Here is a 16,735-nt window from a genome sequence, read left to right as displayed (position 1 = left end):
CCCCTTCTGCAACCAGAAAGGAATCGAAAAGAATTAGATTATAGAGGATTAATTTTTTTTTAACTTCGAGACAGTTCTAGGACGACTATATATTTCTCACGCAGATAAAAATCTAAATTAAATTACATCAAAAGAAAAAAACAAAGGAAAAAAAAAAGAAAAAAAAATATTAATAAAAATGAAATAAAAGGATTTCTCTCTCCCTCTCTTTCTCTCTCTTATCCTCGAGAATAAAATCGATTGAATTAATTCATAGAGGATTAAAAAGAACAGGTAAGGTCGTTTCTAAGGTCACTCTCTGTGTCTCCGATCAAACACGCACACGCATGTACACACACACATGCACGCGTTTACGACGCGGCACGACTGTGATTCGTAATCGATAATAATAAATAGAGATTATTCATGCGTCTAGGACAAGAAGGGGTCAGTATGTCACAACACAACATACAAGTTTATCGCTTAACTAACTATTACACGACGATTAACGAGTATCATAGAATAGAAAACGTTCATCTTTTATTTTCACGTTTTGGTATGTGTCTCTAAGCCTGTAAAATTGTCATTTACATAGATATATACGTAGATAAATAAATATGTAATATAATAGATAGAATAATTCTTTGCCGCAATGCATAATAATAAAAACTCGAAAGAAACAATCTAACGAGAACTTGCCGAAAACGTACTACAAATCTTCAGGGTATCGAAAGACTTGAGATAACACAGTCGGACCCGCATAAAGAATAAATAATGAGATGAATAATAAATAATAAATATTATTGATTATTGTTATCATCTATATGAACATGATATTTTGGATATATTAAATTTGCCGATTGATTCGAGAATACTCTGTAAATATATATATATGAAATAAATAAATAAATAAATAAATAAAATATTTTACGTTTCAAATATACTTTGGTAACGACAAAGTTGCTATAGTTAGAATAAGAGAAGGAGGATGACCTCTTCTTCTTCCTCCTCCTCCTCCTCTTCCTCTTTTTCTTCTTCTTCATCATGGTGTGTCCTCAAAGAGAAGATAACATCTCAGATAAGATAAATCTTACATTATATGGTGAAATTTTTACGACTAGTCTCCTCTCGCGTTATATTCGCGATCGTTCCAAATACTTCTTCAACTAAACTCGACTCTCGAGACTTTATGCACTGTGTACTTCCCCTGGCCGATTAATATGGCACACAAACTGCTCTCTCTCTCTCTCTCTCCCCTCCCCTCCCCACCCTCCTCCTCTTTCTCTCAGTTCGTGTGTATCTGTGCATGGATCATGCTTATTATGCATCGTAAAGATATATATCGTCAAACAGTTGATTAATTTTTGCCGATAGGAGATATCCCAGTTTTAAAGATTTTCTATCACGAAATTTTATATTCAAATTACGATAGATCTGCCAGCATTATCTATATGTAATTAATTAGAAATATATGTATACTTTATCTATATATGTGTTACACATACACACACACACACACACAAATCTAACATAATTATTACGTATTTATATATTCACACATCTCTACTATTTATTTTTATTACATTTAACAGCAATATAATGTCATTAGATTTATTGTAATAATTAATTTACACGTATCCGTGTAATATCATATGCATAATTAATTGCACATCTTTTCTATTAATTATTCTTATTTCATTGAATATTAATGTAATTTCATTAGATTTCATTTTTAATTAATTACATATCAGTGTAAAAATACGTAACTATTTGTATTTTCATATTTTGATTAGATTGAATGTTAGTATAATGATAATCATTACGTACAGAATTAATTATACATTAACATAAATTATACATGTATCACTATATACCTAAGATTGGCTATATAACAAAATATACACATGCATGCATACATACATACATACATACATACATACATACATACATACATACATACATACATACATACATACATACATACATACATACATACATACATACATATATAACAAAAAGCAATATTATGGATCAACGCCAGATACACGAACAACACGATCGAGGACATCATCTTTAAAGGAAGACCTCTCTCTCTCACTCTCTCATTCTATCTATGTATCTATCTATCTATCTATCTCTCTCTCTCTCTCTCTCTCTCTCTCTCTCTCTCTCTCTCTCTCTCTCTCTCTCTCTCTCTCTCTCTCTCTCTCTCTCTCTCTCTTCTCCATCACTGGGATACCAACGACAAAGGATTGCCGCACTGCGGACATTCGGGAAACGACAGTGGCAGCCTTGATGCAAGTACAATACCGTCTCTCTTTCAGGTACCCCTTATCGTCATCTGCAGGTGTTTCCTACGATATATAACTATACCATGCTTGTGGAAACTCTCTTAGTTTGTTACGGCAACGAAATCCTACATTTTCCTCGACTATGGCGATCGAATTACTTTTTACGTTGACCTACAAAGTTATCAGAGAGTCCAATTTCTTTCTTTCTTTCTTCCATTCTTCCTTCCTTTAAACACGTATATATGTATATATTTACAAGGTAAGCCTAAAGTTTCTAGACGGACCAAATGCTTCTAAATAATATTAAAAATCAATTACTATTGTTCTTAAAAACTTCGATTTACACTGTTTTACAAGCTACGCTTGTAATTCTATAAACTTAAAAAGGAAAAAAGCAGTCTCTCGGAATGGAGTAATCGATTTTTAAAATTAATCGAGGAACTTTTCGTGGAACCAACGTATATTGTATGTATGTATGTATGTATGTATGTATGTATGTATGTATGTATGTATAAAAAGAACTGGAAAGAGATTGATTGAACATTTACAAATATATCCGATGATTAAATTTGAAACAAAAAAAAAAGTCGCCTATAAAAAGAATATGTAATTGAGTTTTAAAACAATGTAGGAACTTTTGCTTCACCCTATCTGTAGAATCTAATAGAAAAAATGGTTTCTGTGTATGTACACATACGTGTATAAAAAAAAAAAAAAAATGGATTGAAAAGAAATTGATCGAGCATGGGCAAATATATACAACGATTTAAATAATGATTATTATCGAGATATATAAATTTCTTTGCGAATTTTAGAACTGCATGCTTTGTTTTAATTAATAACGCAGAGAAAAAAAAATTCGAGATGAAAAAAGAACAAAAGGCTTGACAAGGTTCTTACGAAGTCTATTCTTTTAACGATGCAGGATGTTTTGCATTCGCCCTATATACGAAGCTATTAAACAACTACCTCCTCCCCTATGTCGAGAAGGGAGAGAGAAAGAGAGACAGAGAGAGAGAGAGAGAGAGAGAGAGAGAGACTGTGTATCTATTGTTATTACCACTTGTATTCATAAGCATATAAATGTACGTAACGTTCCCATTAATTATTAATTAGTACCGTCTAGTATGCAATTGGTTGTTGCCGATTCGTGTATCGAAATATGCTATCGATCTTGTAACGATCAAGATATAAATACTTTCTTCTCTTTTTTTTTTTTTTTCTTTTCTTTTTCATATTAATTGCTTATTCCCATTTTTTGTTTCTTCTTTCCTTTTTATCTCTTCTCCATAAAAATTTCTTCAGAAAATTTAGCGACGTTAAAATAATTTTTTATTCGATGGTTATTACTATAAAAATGTGTGATTCGATTGAAATAGATAATCAAAAAAAAAATCTTAGATTCTAAGAAAAAAATTAGTCCTAAAGAGAAGTAAATTTTTTAAATCGTTTAAAAAAGTTTTGGCTCGCCCTCCCTGTCTTATGTGCGCATATATAATTCATATAAAACAAGATCAATTATCTTTATAAAAGATATAACATATAACATTGCGTTATTACGTTCTAACCAAAAATTCAAGTTCGTTGAATGGTTAGAGTCGAGAACATGACTCTTCTAAGGTCTGCAACAATAGAGCTCCGAGTATGCTAATGAACGTATATATCCCGTTTGCATGTTTAACACACTTCGACCAATTACGTCTTTTTATTTCTTCGATCCTTGAATAATTTCTACTGTCTCTATAAAGTTTTATTCAACTTATAAGCGTATGTTCATTTTATACTCGATTATAAAAAAAAAAAAAGAAAAAAAAAAAAGAAAAAATCGATCACTTTTTCGAGACTTTTTGGACTAATTTTCTTTATTTTCTTCCTCGGTTAGATTGTAAAACCATGAACCTAAAAGTCTAAAAAAGAACAATTGAATATTATAAATCATAAAAGAAACTTTTGACCCATTCTGTATTTCTTTCTCTGTCTTTTTTTTTTTCTCTAATCGATATTATAAGTTATTCGTTGTTTAAAAGGACAAAGTCTAAGAAGATGTACTCAACTTGTACGTACATGTATATAAAGAAGAAAAAAAGGGGGAAAAAAAAGAAAGAAAAATAATCTAACGTAAAAAAAAATCAAGATTCTTTTTTCCATTTTCCTATCGACATTTAAAGTTATTCGTTGTTTAAATGGCAAAGTCCAATTTACAAAGAAGATAATTCCGTGAAGTATATGTAAAAAAAAATATGTATTTATATATAATAAGTTCATGAAGTTCATGAAGATGCATGTATCAACAACGAAGTCAACGACGCCCGTTCGTCTAACCGCGTACATTACATTTTAATAACAACTTCCTTCTTCTAATGATGTAGTCGTCCGTCGCTATATATAACATATATATGTACATATGTGTGTGTGTGTATGTTTCTATTACATAAGAGAAATTAACACATCGCGTGACAAATGTAATAACACGCAAAGCTATGTTAGAGAAGTCTGTATCTCCACTTTTCAACGATTCGACCATTTAACTGGTTGATAATAAAATACGATAAAGGTATGTATATATGCATCGATAAACAATTAGACTTCGTCTAATTATCGCCTTTGAAGAAGAACAAAAGAAGAAAAAAGAAAATTCTACGGAAAAAAGAAGAATGAGTACGTTCGAGGTAATAACGTCTGTCTACGAAGTAGAGAACGGTATTTATTTTAAGTAAACTTTTTTTTCTTTCTTTTTTTAATATATATATATATATAGTTGCATCAGATATACAGATCCTTAACCCTATATATTAATGTTATGTAACTCTGAAGTTATACTGGGATATATATGCGTATCCATATATTTGTAAAATATTATATAGTTTTTTATAAACTATAAAATTAATTCGTTTGATCTATTCGAAGATTAAGTATTATTATTGATATAGTAAAGCTATATTAAAAAAAAAAATATAGGTTATAATATATTGTAATATAACCTACAGAATATATTACGGAATGTATAAGTGTAGTGTATATACATACTATGTAATATAATTATGGTATAATTAAATTATAGTATATTATAGATTACAATATCTTTTTTATAACAATATTATCAGTTGTTATATTATATCAATTTTGTTTTACACATAGGAAAGGAAAGGAAAAAGAAAATAAAGAAAGAATAGAAAAAAAAAGAAGAATTAGATTAAAAATTGGCACTTTTTTTCGTCACATACCCTATAATCACGATCTATCTATCTATTCTGCAATTTTCTCATTGGAAGAAAACGATGCGTTAGCAAAGTCTAGCGACGTTCCTACGTGAGGAGGAAGAAAGAAGTGACCTTAGGAATTCTCTTCTATATACATACATACATACGTACGTACGTATGTACATACGTACATAGATAAATACATACATACATATGTATATATATATATACATACATATACTATGTACTAACAACTTTTGAAAAAAGCGTACCAAAAGGAAAGCAGTGGCACATTCCGTGTGAATCCGCTTAAACTCACTTTGGCATTTCACGTAGCTCTAACCTCGATATCACACAACACTCTTTCTTTGCATGTCGCCTATTGTTGCACGTGACCCGAATACGATCGTTTCAAACTTCGATAGATCGAGTTTCGAGACATCGACGACGGTCAAATCGATTTCTTACTAACAAAGAATTTTCTTGGAGAAAAAAAAAATAAATAAAGTAAAACAAGAAAAAAAAAAGAGAAAATACATATACGAATATCACGATTCGGCCTTGTATCTTCTAAATTAATATTACATACATACTGAACATAATTGTCGAGCAGTAAAAAAAAAAAAAATTATCCACAAAGGAAAAGCTAACGCATGAAACGTTGACGTTACTAATGCAGTTATACTAAACTCTACAGTAAATACAATACAAAATTAAAAGGAAAAAGAAACTTTAGATTTTTTAAAACTTAATACTAGAAAAGTGAAAATGATTAAAAACTTATCTTTAAAAAAAAAAATCGAAAAAAGAAGATGGCTGATTAAGAATCAACACTTAACAAATATATACTTTCGAAAAGTTCGTAGATGATTTTAAAAATTAATTACTTCTTTTCGACACTTTTTAAGTTAATTCTTTGTTTCTTTTCAAATCGTAAAATCTACAAGCCTAGAAAATCTTTTTGCTCATCTAGGGACTTTTGACCCCACATCCTGTACCATACTCAACAATCTCTATTATTTAAAATTAATAAATCGTAAGTCAAACTCGAAGCGTAGTAAATCTTACGTATGTATATGTACATATAATGAAATAGACTTGAAACGATACTTATTGACTTTTCAATCGACGTTTAACAAGTTTGATTCGACGTACAATCGTGATTGAAAGATATCTCTCTGTCCCCACTCTCTCCCCCCTCTCTCTCTATAATTGCAATCAGCAATTTTATTAATTTCGCAATAAACTCTAATCTTTCATACAATTATCTATGAAACGTATACAAACTTTCCGATTATTTGATTAATATAAAATATTTCTCGATACGACTCTGAGAAATTTACGAGAATATATACATAAGAAAAACTTGCTACGAGTCATCCGCATCTATTAACCTTCTCGACCAAACTCAAGGAACTTTATACGAAAATGCGATTCTACTTTCCGCTTCTCTTAAGATAAATGTCCGTCTCCATCTTCACATATATAGACATACATACATCATACACACACACACACACACACACACACACACATAGTGTATATGCACGTAGAACATGTCTCTCTCTTCTATCTCTTTCTTTCTTTCTTGAGTCCTTGAATATGAACAAATGACTCTGTCCTTGTTCCACTGCTAAATCGTATGATTTCAAAACGATCTATCAATTCTACTAAGTAATCAATAAAAGATACAAAATGTCTTTATCAAAAGTTCATCCTAATTAAAAGTAATTCTAACCTCAACGTCCTTGTTTCACTGTTAAATCATATGATTTTGATACAATCTATCAATTCTAATAAAGTATAATCAATAAAAAACATGAAGAGTATGTTCAAAAGTTCATCCTTTGAATCGTGTTCGTCCTAATTAAAAAATAATTCTAACCTTAACGAACATCTCTATAATAGATCGTACGATATCAAAATGTTCTACGAAATAAAATAAATGCAACAAAATAATTCGCAATGTGTTCATAGAAGATCCACCTTAACAAATTATTCATGGTAAAAAATAATTCTAACCTCATTTTCTATTACTGGACTTCGATCTTCCACCAAAGAAGGAAAGAAAGGACGACTACTAGAAACGAGATTCTCGGAAGAGAATAGCAAACAATGGTATTTTATTGTTGGCATTACTGTTACGATAAAGAATCGAATAGGATGAATATGATGTCATCGATCGGAAAAAAAAGAGAGAAAATAAAAAAAAATGGACAAAGAATTCAAACTGATTTCGATTAATTAAATGTTCTGATATTCTATAAAAATTCAATAAAAATATATACGAAAATATTTGAAACGTATATACTTGTAATCCTTTATGTTCAAAACTTTAAAATATATATGAATAAAAATAAAATATAATAAAATAAATAATATAAAATTTTGATTTGTGAGCGAGGTCGAGACCGAGCAAGTAATAAAATGGGATTCGTTCTCGAGATTGAACGAGTAAAGAACGCGTTTGCGAACAGCTCGTAAGAAGAGAGGTTATACCTCTTTCGAGTAGTATTCTACGTGTTATGTATATGTGTGTGTATATATATATATGTGCATGCACATCGTCGAAACAAACATCGGATTACCTTTCATTTAATTGTACAAGAAGGTAGTATATGTAAAAGTGTATGTGTGAGGTGCGGCCCAAGAAGCTCGAGATCAGTAGCATGAATATAACCTATGTATATGTGCGTATGTATGTGTGTGTATATAATATATTATATATATATAAATGTGTGAATATTGTGAATCACACTTCCATCATGTATATATGAGAGTGTGCCCAAATAACAATGATTATAAATACGCTAAACTACCGTTAGATCCAACCTCGAACATGATCGAACGCAAACTAATCAATGAAACGAAATTTGTATTCGTCCTCCGATGTCGGTTTATTGTCCTTTCCTTAATCGTTATCCTTAATAAAGAGTCCTCCATCCGACAGAATGAAAAGTATGATTCATTCTGTAATGATTTAATCATAAAAGTTACCTAGGTTGAATGATAATGATGATCGAAATACAACCGTAGCAATGTATTATAATCAATAATAAGAATCGAGAGGTATGAGATTGTATACTTTTTTAGATTTCTTTTTTTTTGTTTTCGTTTAATTATTATAATAAAAATTATATTTCATTGTAATAAATAGGATAGATGGAAGAAAAATGAAATGTGTGAATAACTCGGCGCGTGGGACAAGATGGCGCTTGTTAACGGTGACGACCGTTAGCTAACGATCTAAACGTATGTACGTATGTATTACTATATTCCAATTATAATTATAAAAAAAAAATCTACAAGAAAATCTAACTCTAAAAAAAAATCTACAAACAAATTTTTTGAGTAATTTTTACAAATCAATTATTTTTCGAGACTTTTTAAATCAATTTGTTTTTATCAGATCATAAAACTATAAAACTCAGCTTTGACAAAACTATAATCTAATTACAAACTTAAAAATTTTTGAAAAACAATAATTGATTTTGAAAATCGTTTAAGCACTTTTGAATACTTAAGAACTTGTGACTCATTGTGTATAATAATTTTTAAATCGATACAATGTAAATGAGAGATAGATAGATAGATAGATAGACAGACAGATAGAGAGAAGTTTGACTCCTGTAGTCCCCGGATGATAGTATGTAACATACTGGCATGGCAAGCTTCGATGTAAACAGTATCAACGAGCTTTCGAATGAATATATACTATGAAGGGGGATGACGTAAGCAAGTCGAACTGTTCCGAATGACGTATAATTTAAACGAAGATTGAAAGCTAGAAGAGCTATGATGTGGCTAATAAGCAAGAAATTAACAAAGAAGTAAACCGACGAGGTTAGGATGATGTAAAAAAGGATTTTAATATCACGTTTGAATTTGTACTTTTTTCGAATTAGAATAGAAATAGTTATATATATATATATATATATATATATATATATATATATAATACATACATACGTAGAAAAAGAGAATCGATCGATCTTTTCGATCTAATATTAGATAAAACAAATAAACTTTCAATGGATCGAGAATTTGAACGAACAATGGAAAGCTCACTCGCGTTTTACGATTACTCTATTTTAAATATGACGATCGTCTGTTAAAAGCATAATACTTTTGTAGGTTATGTTTTGAAATTCTAACGTGTAAAAAGGGTCTTCCTTTGGTCGTTGACTTTAAGATTTACGAGATAAAGATCATTATCCTAACGATACTACAAAAAAAAAAAAAGAAAGAAAAACCAAGATAATATGACGGACCTGACCATAAATAATTTGTTGGGAATGACAGCAATCTGACCATCGAAATTGCTAGTTATTCTCGATACCTATTGTTTCGACGTACAAAAAAGAAAAAGACAAATTATTATTATTATTTTACTACACTACTGCTACTACTACTACTATTATGCGCAGATAATGATGAAAATAAATAAAGTAACAATTGTCTGATGTCCTCAATGACCAATGTTATTGATCTAAATTCTATTGATCTAAGAGATCGAACGAATATTTTAAAATTTTGTTTCATTCTAAATAAATGTAACAAGGTTGGGCGAAAAATTCATAGATAATATTTTTAAAATCGATTTCTCCAATTTTTTCTCCAAACTTTGTAGGTTAATTTTTGCTTCGAATTGTAGAACTACGAAAAGTCTAAAAGTTTTTGTTCTTCCATTCTGTATGGAATAATTGTTAAATTTTCGATGTTACATCTGATGTATTTGAGATATATTATAAAAATATTTTTCTAACGCATAAACGTCAATTATGTTATATCTCGGTAATGAAATATGTGTTAATTAGACGAATTAGTACGCTTAACCTCTATTGTTAACTACGGAGTATATTTATTCGATGAATTAACGATAAAACTAACGAATAAATTGAATTCGTAAGAATATTTAGTAGGCGAAGTGTAATCGTGCAGAAAACTTCAAGCCGTTTCCTATTTTAGACGGGCGAGAACGATGTCCACCACCGAAGCTAAAATATATCCCTGTGTGTTTCAAACTGGAGAGCACACACACACAATGAAAAGGATTTCACGTCTGTTATGGCTGTATTTACGTTTAAAGATACGACACACTTACACATACACACGCGATTTGTACGATATCATTTTAACACTTCGTGATTAAACAAATACGATTAATTCGCGATAATATATAAAATAGAATATTACCTTAATAAATAAAAGAAAACACAGAGATCTGACATAACGTTCTAATACTACACTATAGAAACTGCTAACACGTTTGGTAGAACTATCGGCATTTTAATAATGATGATGAAATTAATATATATATATATATATATATATATATATATATATAAAATTTCGTTGTCGTAGGTTAAATATAATTAAAACATAAATTAACTTTGCGCACAAAGATTAAATTAAATTTTAATAATCATGAAAATAAGAGGTTAACGTTTTGAAAATCGTAATCAAAATTTCTACACATATGTATATACGTACATATGTATCTCGGCTGAGTAAATAAAAATGTTAAAGGCGTATCGTTCGATGATAGTTTTTATGATATTGTGCTTTGACGTAACGACAATGTTTTCGAAGAATTTATTAAGAAAAGAGAGAGAAAGAGAAAGAGAGAAAGAGGAAGAGGTTTTAATGATTATCAAAAAAAAAAAAAAAAAAAAAAGAAAGAAAAAAAAAGAGGAAAAAACGTTGAATATATGTAAGAAAGATGAAATCAGTCTCGTAGAGGTTATATTATATCTTTATCGTTTAAGAGGGCAAAAGAGACGATTTACGAGGGGATGCTTTAATAATATTTCGAAAAAAAAAGAAGAAAAAAAAAAGAAAACGTACACAGTGGCTTTTTCTTTTTCATTTTCATCTTTTTTTTTTTTTACATTTATCCACGTCGACCATTATGGTCCGTCCGCAGCTCGCGAACGAAGCCGTCGACGACGCAATCGACGTTACATTCTGTCGATGCATTTACGAAATACGTTCGTCGTTGTGTTCTCTCGCGTGTAGTAGGATATATCATGAAATCGGAAGAGTCTATTAAGCCTCTAGTAAAAGACACACGACGCACACAGCACAGAGAAAGAGTGAGAGAAAGAGAGAAAGAGAGAGAGAGAGAGAGAGAGAGAGAGAGAGAGAGAGAGAGAGAGAGAGAGAGAGAGAGAGAGAGAGAGAAAGAGCGTGTGTATACTTTCGAACGGTATAGTCGTCCCAGACGCTTAATAACGCGATACCCAGTGGTCACGTTGATATTTTTCACGTCAAAAACATTGAAATATATGTTTGTAAAGAACAAATTGATAAATATCATACATAATCCGTTTTTGTTTGCTGGCACCCAACGCAGAGGCGGACCCTCGGGAGTCGAAGATATATACCACCAACGAGGAAGAAACTCTCTTCTTGTCGTCTCTTGTAGAATCTTCGATCGTAACCCCGCTTAGTAGTCCACGATAATCAACACTTCACCTTGGCACTTTATTATTCGACGTTATTCCCTGACGAATAATTTATTATTATTATAATTATTATTATTATTATTGTTGTTGTTGTTATTATTATTATTGATTGACTGATTATTATTATTGTTATTATTATTATTATTTATTATTATTTTATTGGTCGCACTTTCACGACACATTTCGTGCTTAAGAAGATCGAACTAATTCGACGAAGTATGATATATTATTATATTTTTTTAAATGGGCGTTAAGAAGGATACTGCGTCTCGAAATGTTTCTCTAACGATCGTGTCCGTATCCGTAATCTCTCCTACCAAATCCCGTGTATATATATATATATATACATATATATATATACGTATGTATATATATATATATATACATATATGCATGTATGTAAATGTGTACACGCTTTTCTCTACGAAGCACTTACTTCTTTTCTTTTCTCTTTCTCTATATTTATTTTTTCTTTTTTTTCCTCTTAAAAACTCTAAATGCACATTGAATCGAACAAAAATACACTGGTGGCTAACAAGTGTCAGCCATCTTGTATCCAGCCGAAGCACAACCCAATTCTCCCACAGTGCACCGCGAGGCTGCCGAGTTCGTACTGACGGTCGAGTGAAGGGAATGGCCGCACCGAGATTGGTAGGTGGGATCGATCGGCCTCTCTGATTGGTCGATGACGACGCAACTACTACGCGCCTATCATTCTGTCTCTTACTCCCTCTATATCACTACCTCTCTCTTTCTTTCTCTCTCACTCTCTCTCTCTCACTTGCTCGCTCGCTTGCTCTTTCTCTTTCTCTCTATTGTATTGTAGTTTCTGCTTACTCTGTAAGACGCTACTACGCCAGAGGGCGCAAATTTATGAAAATCATTCAATAGTTTCTCCAATCATAAAGGAACGCGAAAAGAATAACTTTTCTCTTATTGGTCGAATAGTAAAATATTTTCTCCGTGACATTTTCTATTCTATAAAGTCAAATCGAGTAGAACAGTATTCAAAGTATAACGCAGAATATATTGTGATCTTATAAAAAATTATGTAAAAGACGATTGGAAGAAGAATTATTGTGACAACGAGTGCTGTTACGCAAAACATCGTTTTAATGAACATACCAAAAATATTTTTATACATTATTTCCGTTCGAGCGTGTTATTACCATTCTCTTTGGTGCATGTAGAAAATATAACGTTAAGTTTAATTAGGTATACAATACATGAGTGTGAATAAATAACGAAGAATATGATAATCACAGTGCACTTATTTTTATACGATATTAATAGCGTAAGAAACGATACCTACGATATATATTAAACTTATGGACGGTTTTATTCTTATATCTCCGTTACTTAAAAAAGGATAAAAGAAGTCGTAAGGTAATGTCAAGTCCAAATTTGGACCACCTGCGAAATAATATCGGGATGGTTTAGATACATCATGAAAGGTTACAAAACTCGTAATATCGATTTGAAGCACGTCTGTACAATTCTTGTTTATGCATTTTGGCCAAGATAAATCTGTCTCTTCCGAAAATGTAACACCTACACCTAATATGTCATAATTTGTTAAACTTTCTGGTTTAGATAATACGGAATACAATATATCATATTTTATAGATGTTACTAATCCTGAACATCGAATCCAACCGTTCAGAATTTGACCTGTTATTACGTGCTGAGGTACTCTATCAAGTAAGATTTTTACCCAAGTAGAAGTATCATTATTTGTAAAATTACCTAATTTTGAGATATGTATAAGATATTGGTCAGCTTGTGTTACGTTAAGCAAAGTATCTTCCATTAAAAAATGTAAAGTTTTGTTATGCAATTCTATGCAAGTTGTTGTTGTAAAATTAGTTGTATTTAACGTGAGAGAACATTTTACTTTAATGTCTTCTCCAAAGGCTACGATATATCTATTAATTTGACTACATTCACGATTTTGTTGTCCTAATGGCAAAGTTAGAAAACTTTTAGTTTTGTTAAAACTGACGTAATGAAATTCTGCGTTATTACTCTTATTTGTCTTTATGGTTCCTATGATTAAAGGTTTTCCACGAATATAGCCAGGATTACCACTACGATCAAATATTGTTTTTTCATTTCGATCGTTCCATTCGTAACTTACCTCAAAGGATTGATAGAATTGTTGAGAAACATTACCCATTAAAAAATGTATATTAATAGAATCTATACCAAAAGTACCATTATGGCTTATTAGATATTTTACTCCTTTAATAATATTCCGACATATTCCCTTTGAACAAGAACCCAATATTTCGGTGTCATTGCAAGTATTCCAAGAGTTCTTGCAATAATGACTGATCGGTGATAAACATACGTTTTTGGGACAACTCTAAAAATTAAAAAAATATAATTGATATAGAATTTTGTTAACTTAAAAAACATATATAAACTGTATCGTATTACTTATTAGTACATACTTGATCGGACAAAAGAATGTAAGTTTGATTAAATAAATGCAAAGACTTAATAATCGTAAAATTATTATATGTTGAAGGGAACAAGAATTGGTTTGTATTAGCTAACTCAACTTGCATACAAGAATCTTTCCACTTCTGAAGATATCTAATTGTTTTCTTAAAAGAACATTTTCCTGTAAAGCCTGTTTGTAGTAATTCTGAAATTATATACAAAAAGATAAATAATTATAAACGTTAGTTTATATTTGTTTAATTACATTTTAATTGTTTATAATAGGTTATAATATTACCTAAGGATTTTATGTAATTATTTTGTAATTTCCATACAAAATCCCCTTCTTTATAGATACTAGTGATATTATACATAAACATACTCTGGTGATGTTCAAATTTCCATTTTGGTTTGTCTTTGTTTATCTCTTTCCATAAATCTTTTTGATTATTAATAACCTTTGACAAAAAAATATATTAATTGAACATTGATTTACATAATAAAATAGTTTAGTTATTATGCAATAATAATAAACTTACCAAGTTATTATTAACACTGTACACAGGTGGAAGGTTGTCGTAAAGAATGCAGAATAAATTATTAGCTAATTTTTCGAGAATGAAAGGAGTATTATTTCTCTCAATAAAGTTTCTACTGTAACAGTAACGACTATCATACAATTCTGTATGATAATCTTTACAATGAGTGAATACTTTTAAATGATGATCTTTACAGTCCATATCACAGCAACAATTGATGTCACATGATGCCACCTGTAATAAAATAATAAATTATTGCGTTTCAATATAGTGCTTTATATGTAAAATAAATATTAGAAATTTAGTATAGTTACAGTTAAATCACATTCGCATATGTCAGACTGTTTTTTGTATATAATATTTTCTATTTCTGGGTCAAATTTATGCATTATAATTGATGGTGCAGTAGTCGTTATCTCAGATTGTGGATCTTGAGTTATATTAATTAAATTAATACTTGAAGTAGATTCAGAAAAATTTGTAATGGTGACATTTGATGAAAGACTATCTTCCTCATATGTTTCTGTATAATTATTAGTATCTACAGATTCATCACACTCTGTTCCCTTCAAACATGTTATTATATCCTCTATTTTCTCTAGAGAAACTATTTTGTAAGATAAAAAAGCAAAGTGTAGTAATAGAAATATTCTTAACATTTTTTATGTTATAAAAGTTATTCTATATTTTATGAGATCATATAGTTATTTTTCTGTAATATTTCATGTCTTCATAAATGACATCCAAACTTGTCAAAATTTCTGACAAGTATATGTAGATCAATTTGTACAGTACCCATACTTTCTGTAAGTAACTCAAATCTATCTATCGTATTAACTAAAACGTTTGGAGATTTCAATTGTAAAACCACTCCCAAAAATTTGTCTCTAAGTCTATCTTTCCAATCACCTGTATCAAAGAAAAAAGATATAAACAAATAAAAAATATTTATATTGCATCTTTTTAAAAAATATTATACCGACCAATTGGTTTCCATGTATGGCAATTCAAGCAATGAGATCCAGGAGATAAGGGTATATTACAAACACCATAAGAATTGAATAATACCCTTCCATAATTATCTCTAGAAAATATTTGTAGAAGCAATTTTGGAGAATTATGTAATGTTTGCGTAGTATAATGTATATCGACAGGATGATCCCAAATTGGTTCATTGGTATATATATCACAACTTTCTTGGGTTTGTCCTTCTTCGCTCCCTTCTATAACTTTCCAACCATTTCCTATTACATTGCCAAGATAATTTCATTAAAAACGATAAGTATTTTGTATTTTAGTAAATTATTAAATAGAGAAAAAAATGATTACACGTAGATGATTATTCTTTACCAGCGTGAAAACTCCATTTACAGAAAAGTTGAGATTCTTTGAAATTTTTGGCTAAAGTAATTTGACCAATAATATGCAACTCAGCCATATCATAGAATCATGTCTCTGCTTTGAAATTTGTAACTATGCATAAAAAATCAATCATCTAATTATAATAATATATGGCGTATTATTCCAAGAAAAAAGTATATCTATATCCATATTATAAGTTAATATTTGTTTTGAAAAATTATAAAAATCTAATTTTTTTTTTCAATGTCTTTATCCTATGTTATTTAAATATAAAATATATGCGGACTCGTTCTTATTAAAACAATGCATACATACGAGAAGAACATGTATCGATGAAAATGGAAGACATCCGAAACATAAACAAACCGTAACGATGCAACACTACCAATATCGAAATTTCATAAAAGCTAGTATTTGCCGCGTATCTATAACTTTAATTCTGATTGGTTAAA

At 30.1% G+C, this 16,735-nt stretch overlaps 3 protein-coding genes across 8 annotated transcripts in view; all 3 read right to left on the bottom strand.

Moving 5' to 3' along the window:
* LOC127066076 (uncharacterized) overlaps positions 1-12,546 on the bottom strand; it is a 64,183-nt gene extending 51,637 nt beyond the window's left edge. For 4 of the 5 annotated variants that reach the window (XM_050999340.1, XM_050999342.1, XM_050999343.1 and 1 more), the window contains exons 1-2: positions 12,374-12,546; positions 11,792-11,976 (exon numbers count right to left, since the gene is read on the bottom strand). The gene's annotated coding sequence lies outside the window, so the exon portion shown is untranslated. Of the gene's footprint in view, positions 1-910; positions 1,212-11,791; positions 11,977-12,373 lie in introns of those variants that run through there. The other variant, XM_050999341.1, reaches the window with a different exon arrangement.
* Positions 12,547-13,027: 481 nt separating this feature from the next.
* Positions 13,028-15,580, bottom strand: LOC127066085 (tectonic-3-like). Its single transcript, XM_050999371.1, has 5 exons — positions 15,236-15,580; positions 14,922-15,155; positions 14,681-14,840; positions 14,391-14,587; positions 13,028-14,302 (listed from the first exon to the last, which is right to left on the bottom strand). The coding sequence occupies exons 1-5, from the start codon at positions 15,578-15,580 to the stop codon at positions 13,214-13,216; spliced, it is 2,025 nt and encodes a 674-aa protein (XP_050855328.1). The 3' UTR covers positions 13,028-13,213.
* A 71-nt stretch (positions 15,581-15,651) lies between these two features.
* Positions 15,652-16,656, bottom strand: LOC127066094 (B9 domain-containing protein 2-like). 2 transcript variants are annotated; one of them, XM_050999386.1, is made up of 4 exons: positions 16,599-16,625; positions 16,272-16,394; positions 15,905-16,165; positions 15,652-15,830 (listed from the first exon to the last, which is right to left on the bottom strand). In XM_050999386.1, exons 2-4 carry the CDS (start codon positions 16,357-16,359, stop codon positions 15,652-15,654), a joined length of 528 nt encoding a protein of 175 aa, XP_050855343.1. In that variant the 5' UTR covers positions 16,360-16,394; positions 16,599-16,625. The 2 variants fall into 2 exon arrangements, with proteins under 2 accessions (XP_050855343.1, XP_050855344.1); XM_050999387.1 differs by lacking the exon at positions 16,272-16,394 and having other exon boundaries at positions 16,599-16,656.
* Positions 16,657-16,735: the final 79 nt, after the last annotated feature.

The sequence above is a fragment of the Vespula vulgaris genome, chromosome 9 (genome assembly GCF_905475345.1).
Source record: "Vespula vulgaris chromosome 9, iyVesVulg1.1, whole genome shotgun sequence".
In the NCBI taxonomy this organism is placed as follows: domain Eukaryota; kingdom Metazoa; phylum Arthropoda; class Insecta; order Hymenoptera; family Vespidae; genus Vespula; species Vespula vulgaris.
Note: the sequence above shows the minus strand (reverse complement) of the source record. Positions and strands in the feature narration are given on the sequence as shown.

Coding starts and splice junctions, on each gene's coding strand:
- LOC127066085 (XM_050999371.1), bottom strand. CDS start 15,580: ATGTTAAGAATATTTCTATTACTACACTTTGCTTTTTTATCTTACAAA. Junction 15,156..15,235: donor TATGCGAATGTGATTTAACT/GTAACTATACTA, acceptor ATTTTATTACAG/GTGGCATCATGTGACATCAA. Junction 14,303..14,390: donor ACATTCTTTTGTCCGATCAA/GTATGTACTAAT, acceptor TTTAATTTTTAG/AGTTGTCCCAAAAACGTATG.
- LOC127066094 (XM_050999386.1), bottom strand. CDS start 16,359: ATGGCTGAGTTGCATATTATTGGTCAAATTACTTTAGCCAAAAATTTC. Junction 16,166..16,271: donor TAAATGGAGTTTTCACGCTG/GTAAAGAATAAT, acceptor GCAATGTAATAG/GAAATGGTTGGAAAGTTATA. Junction 15,831..15,904: donor CCATACATGGAAACCAATTG/GTCGGTATAATA, acceptor TCTTTGATACAG/GTGATTGGAAAGATAGACTT.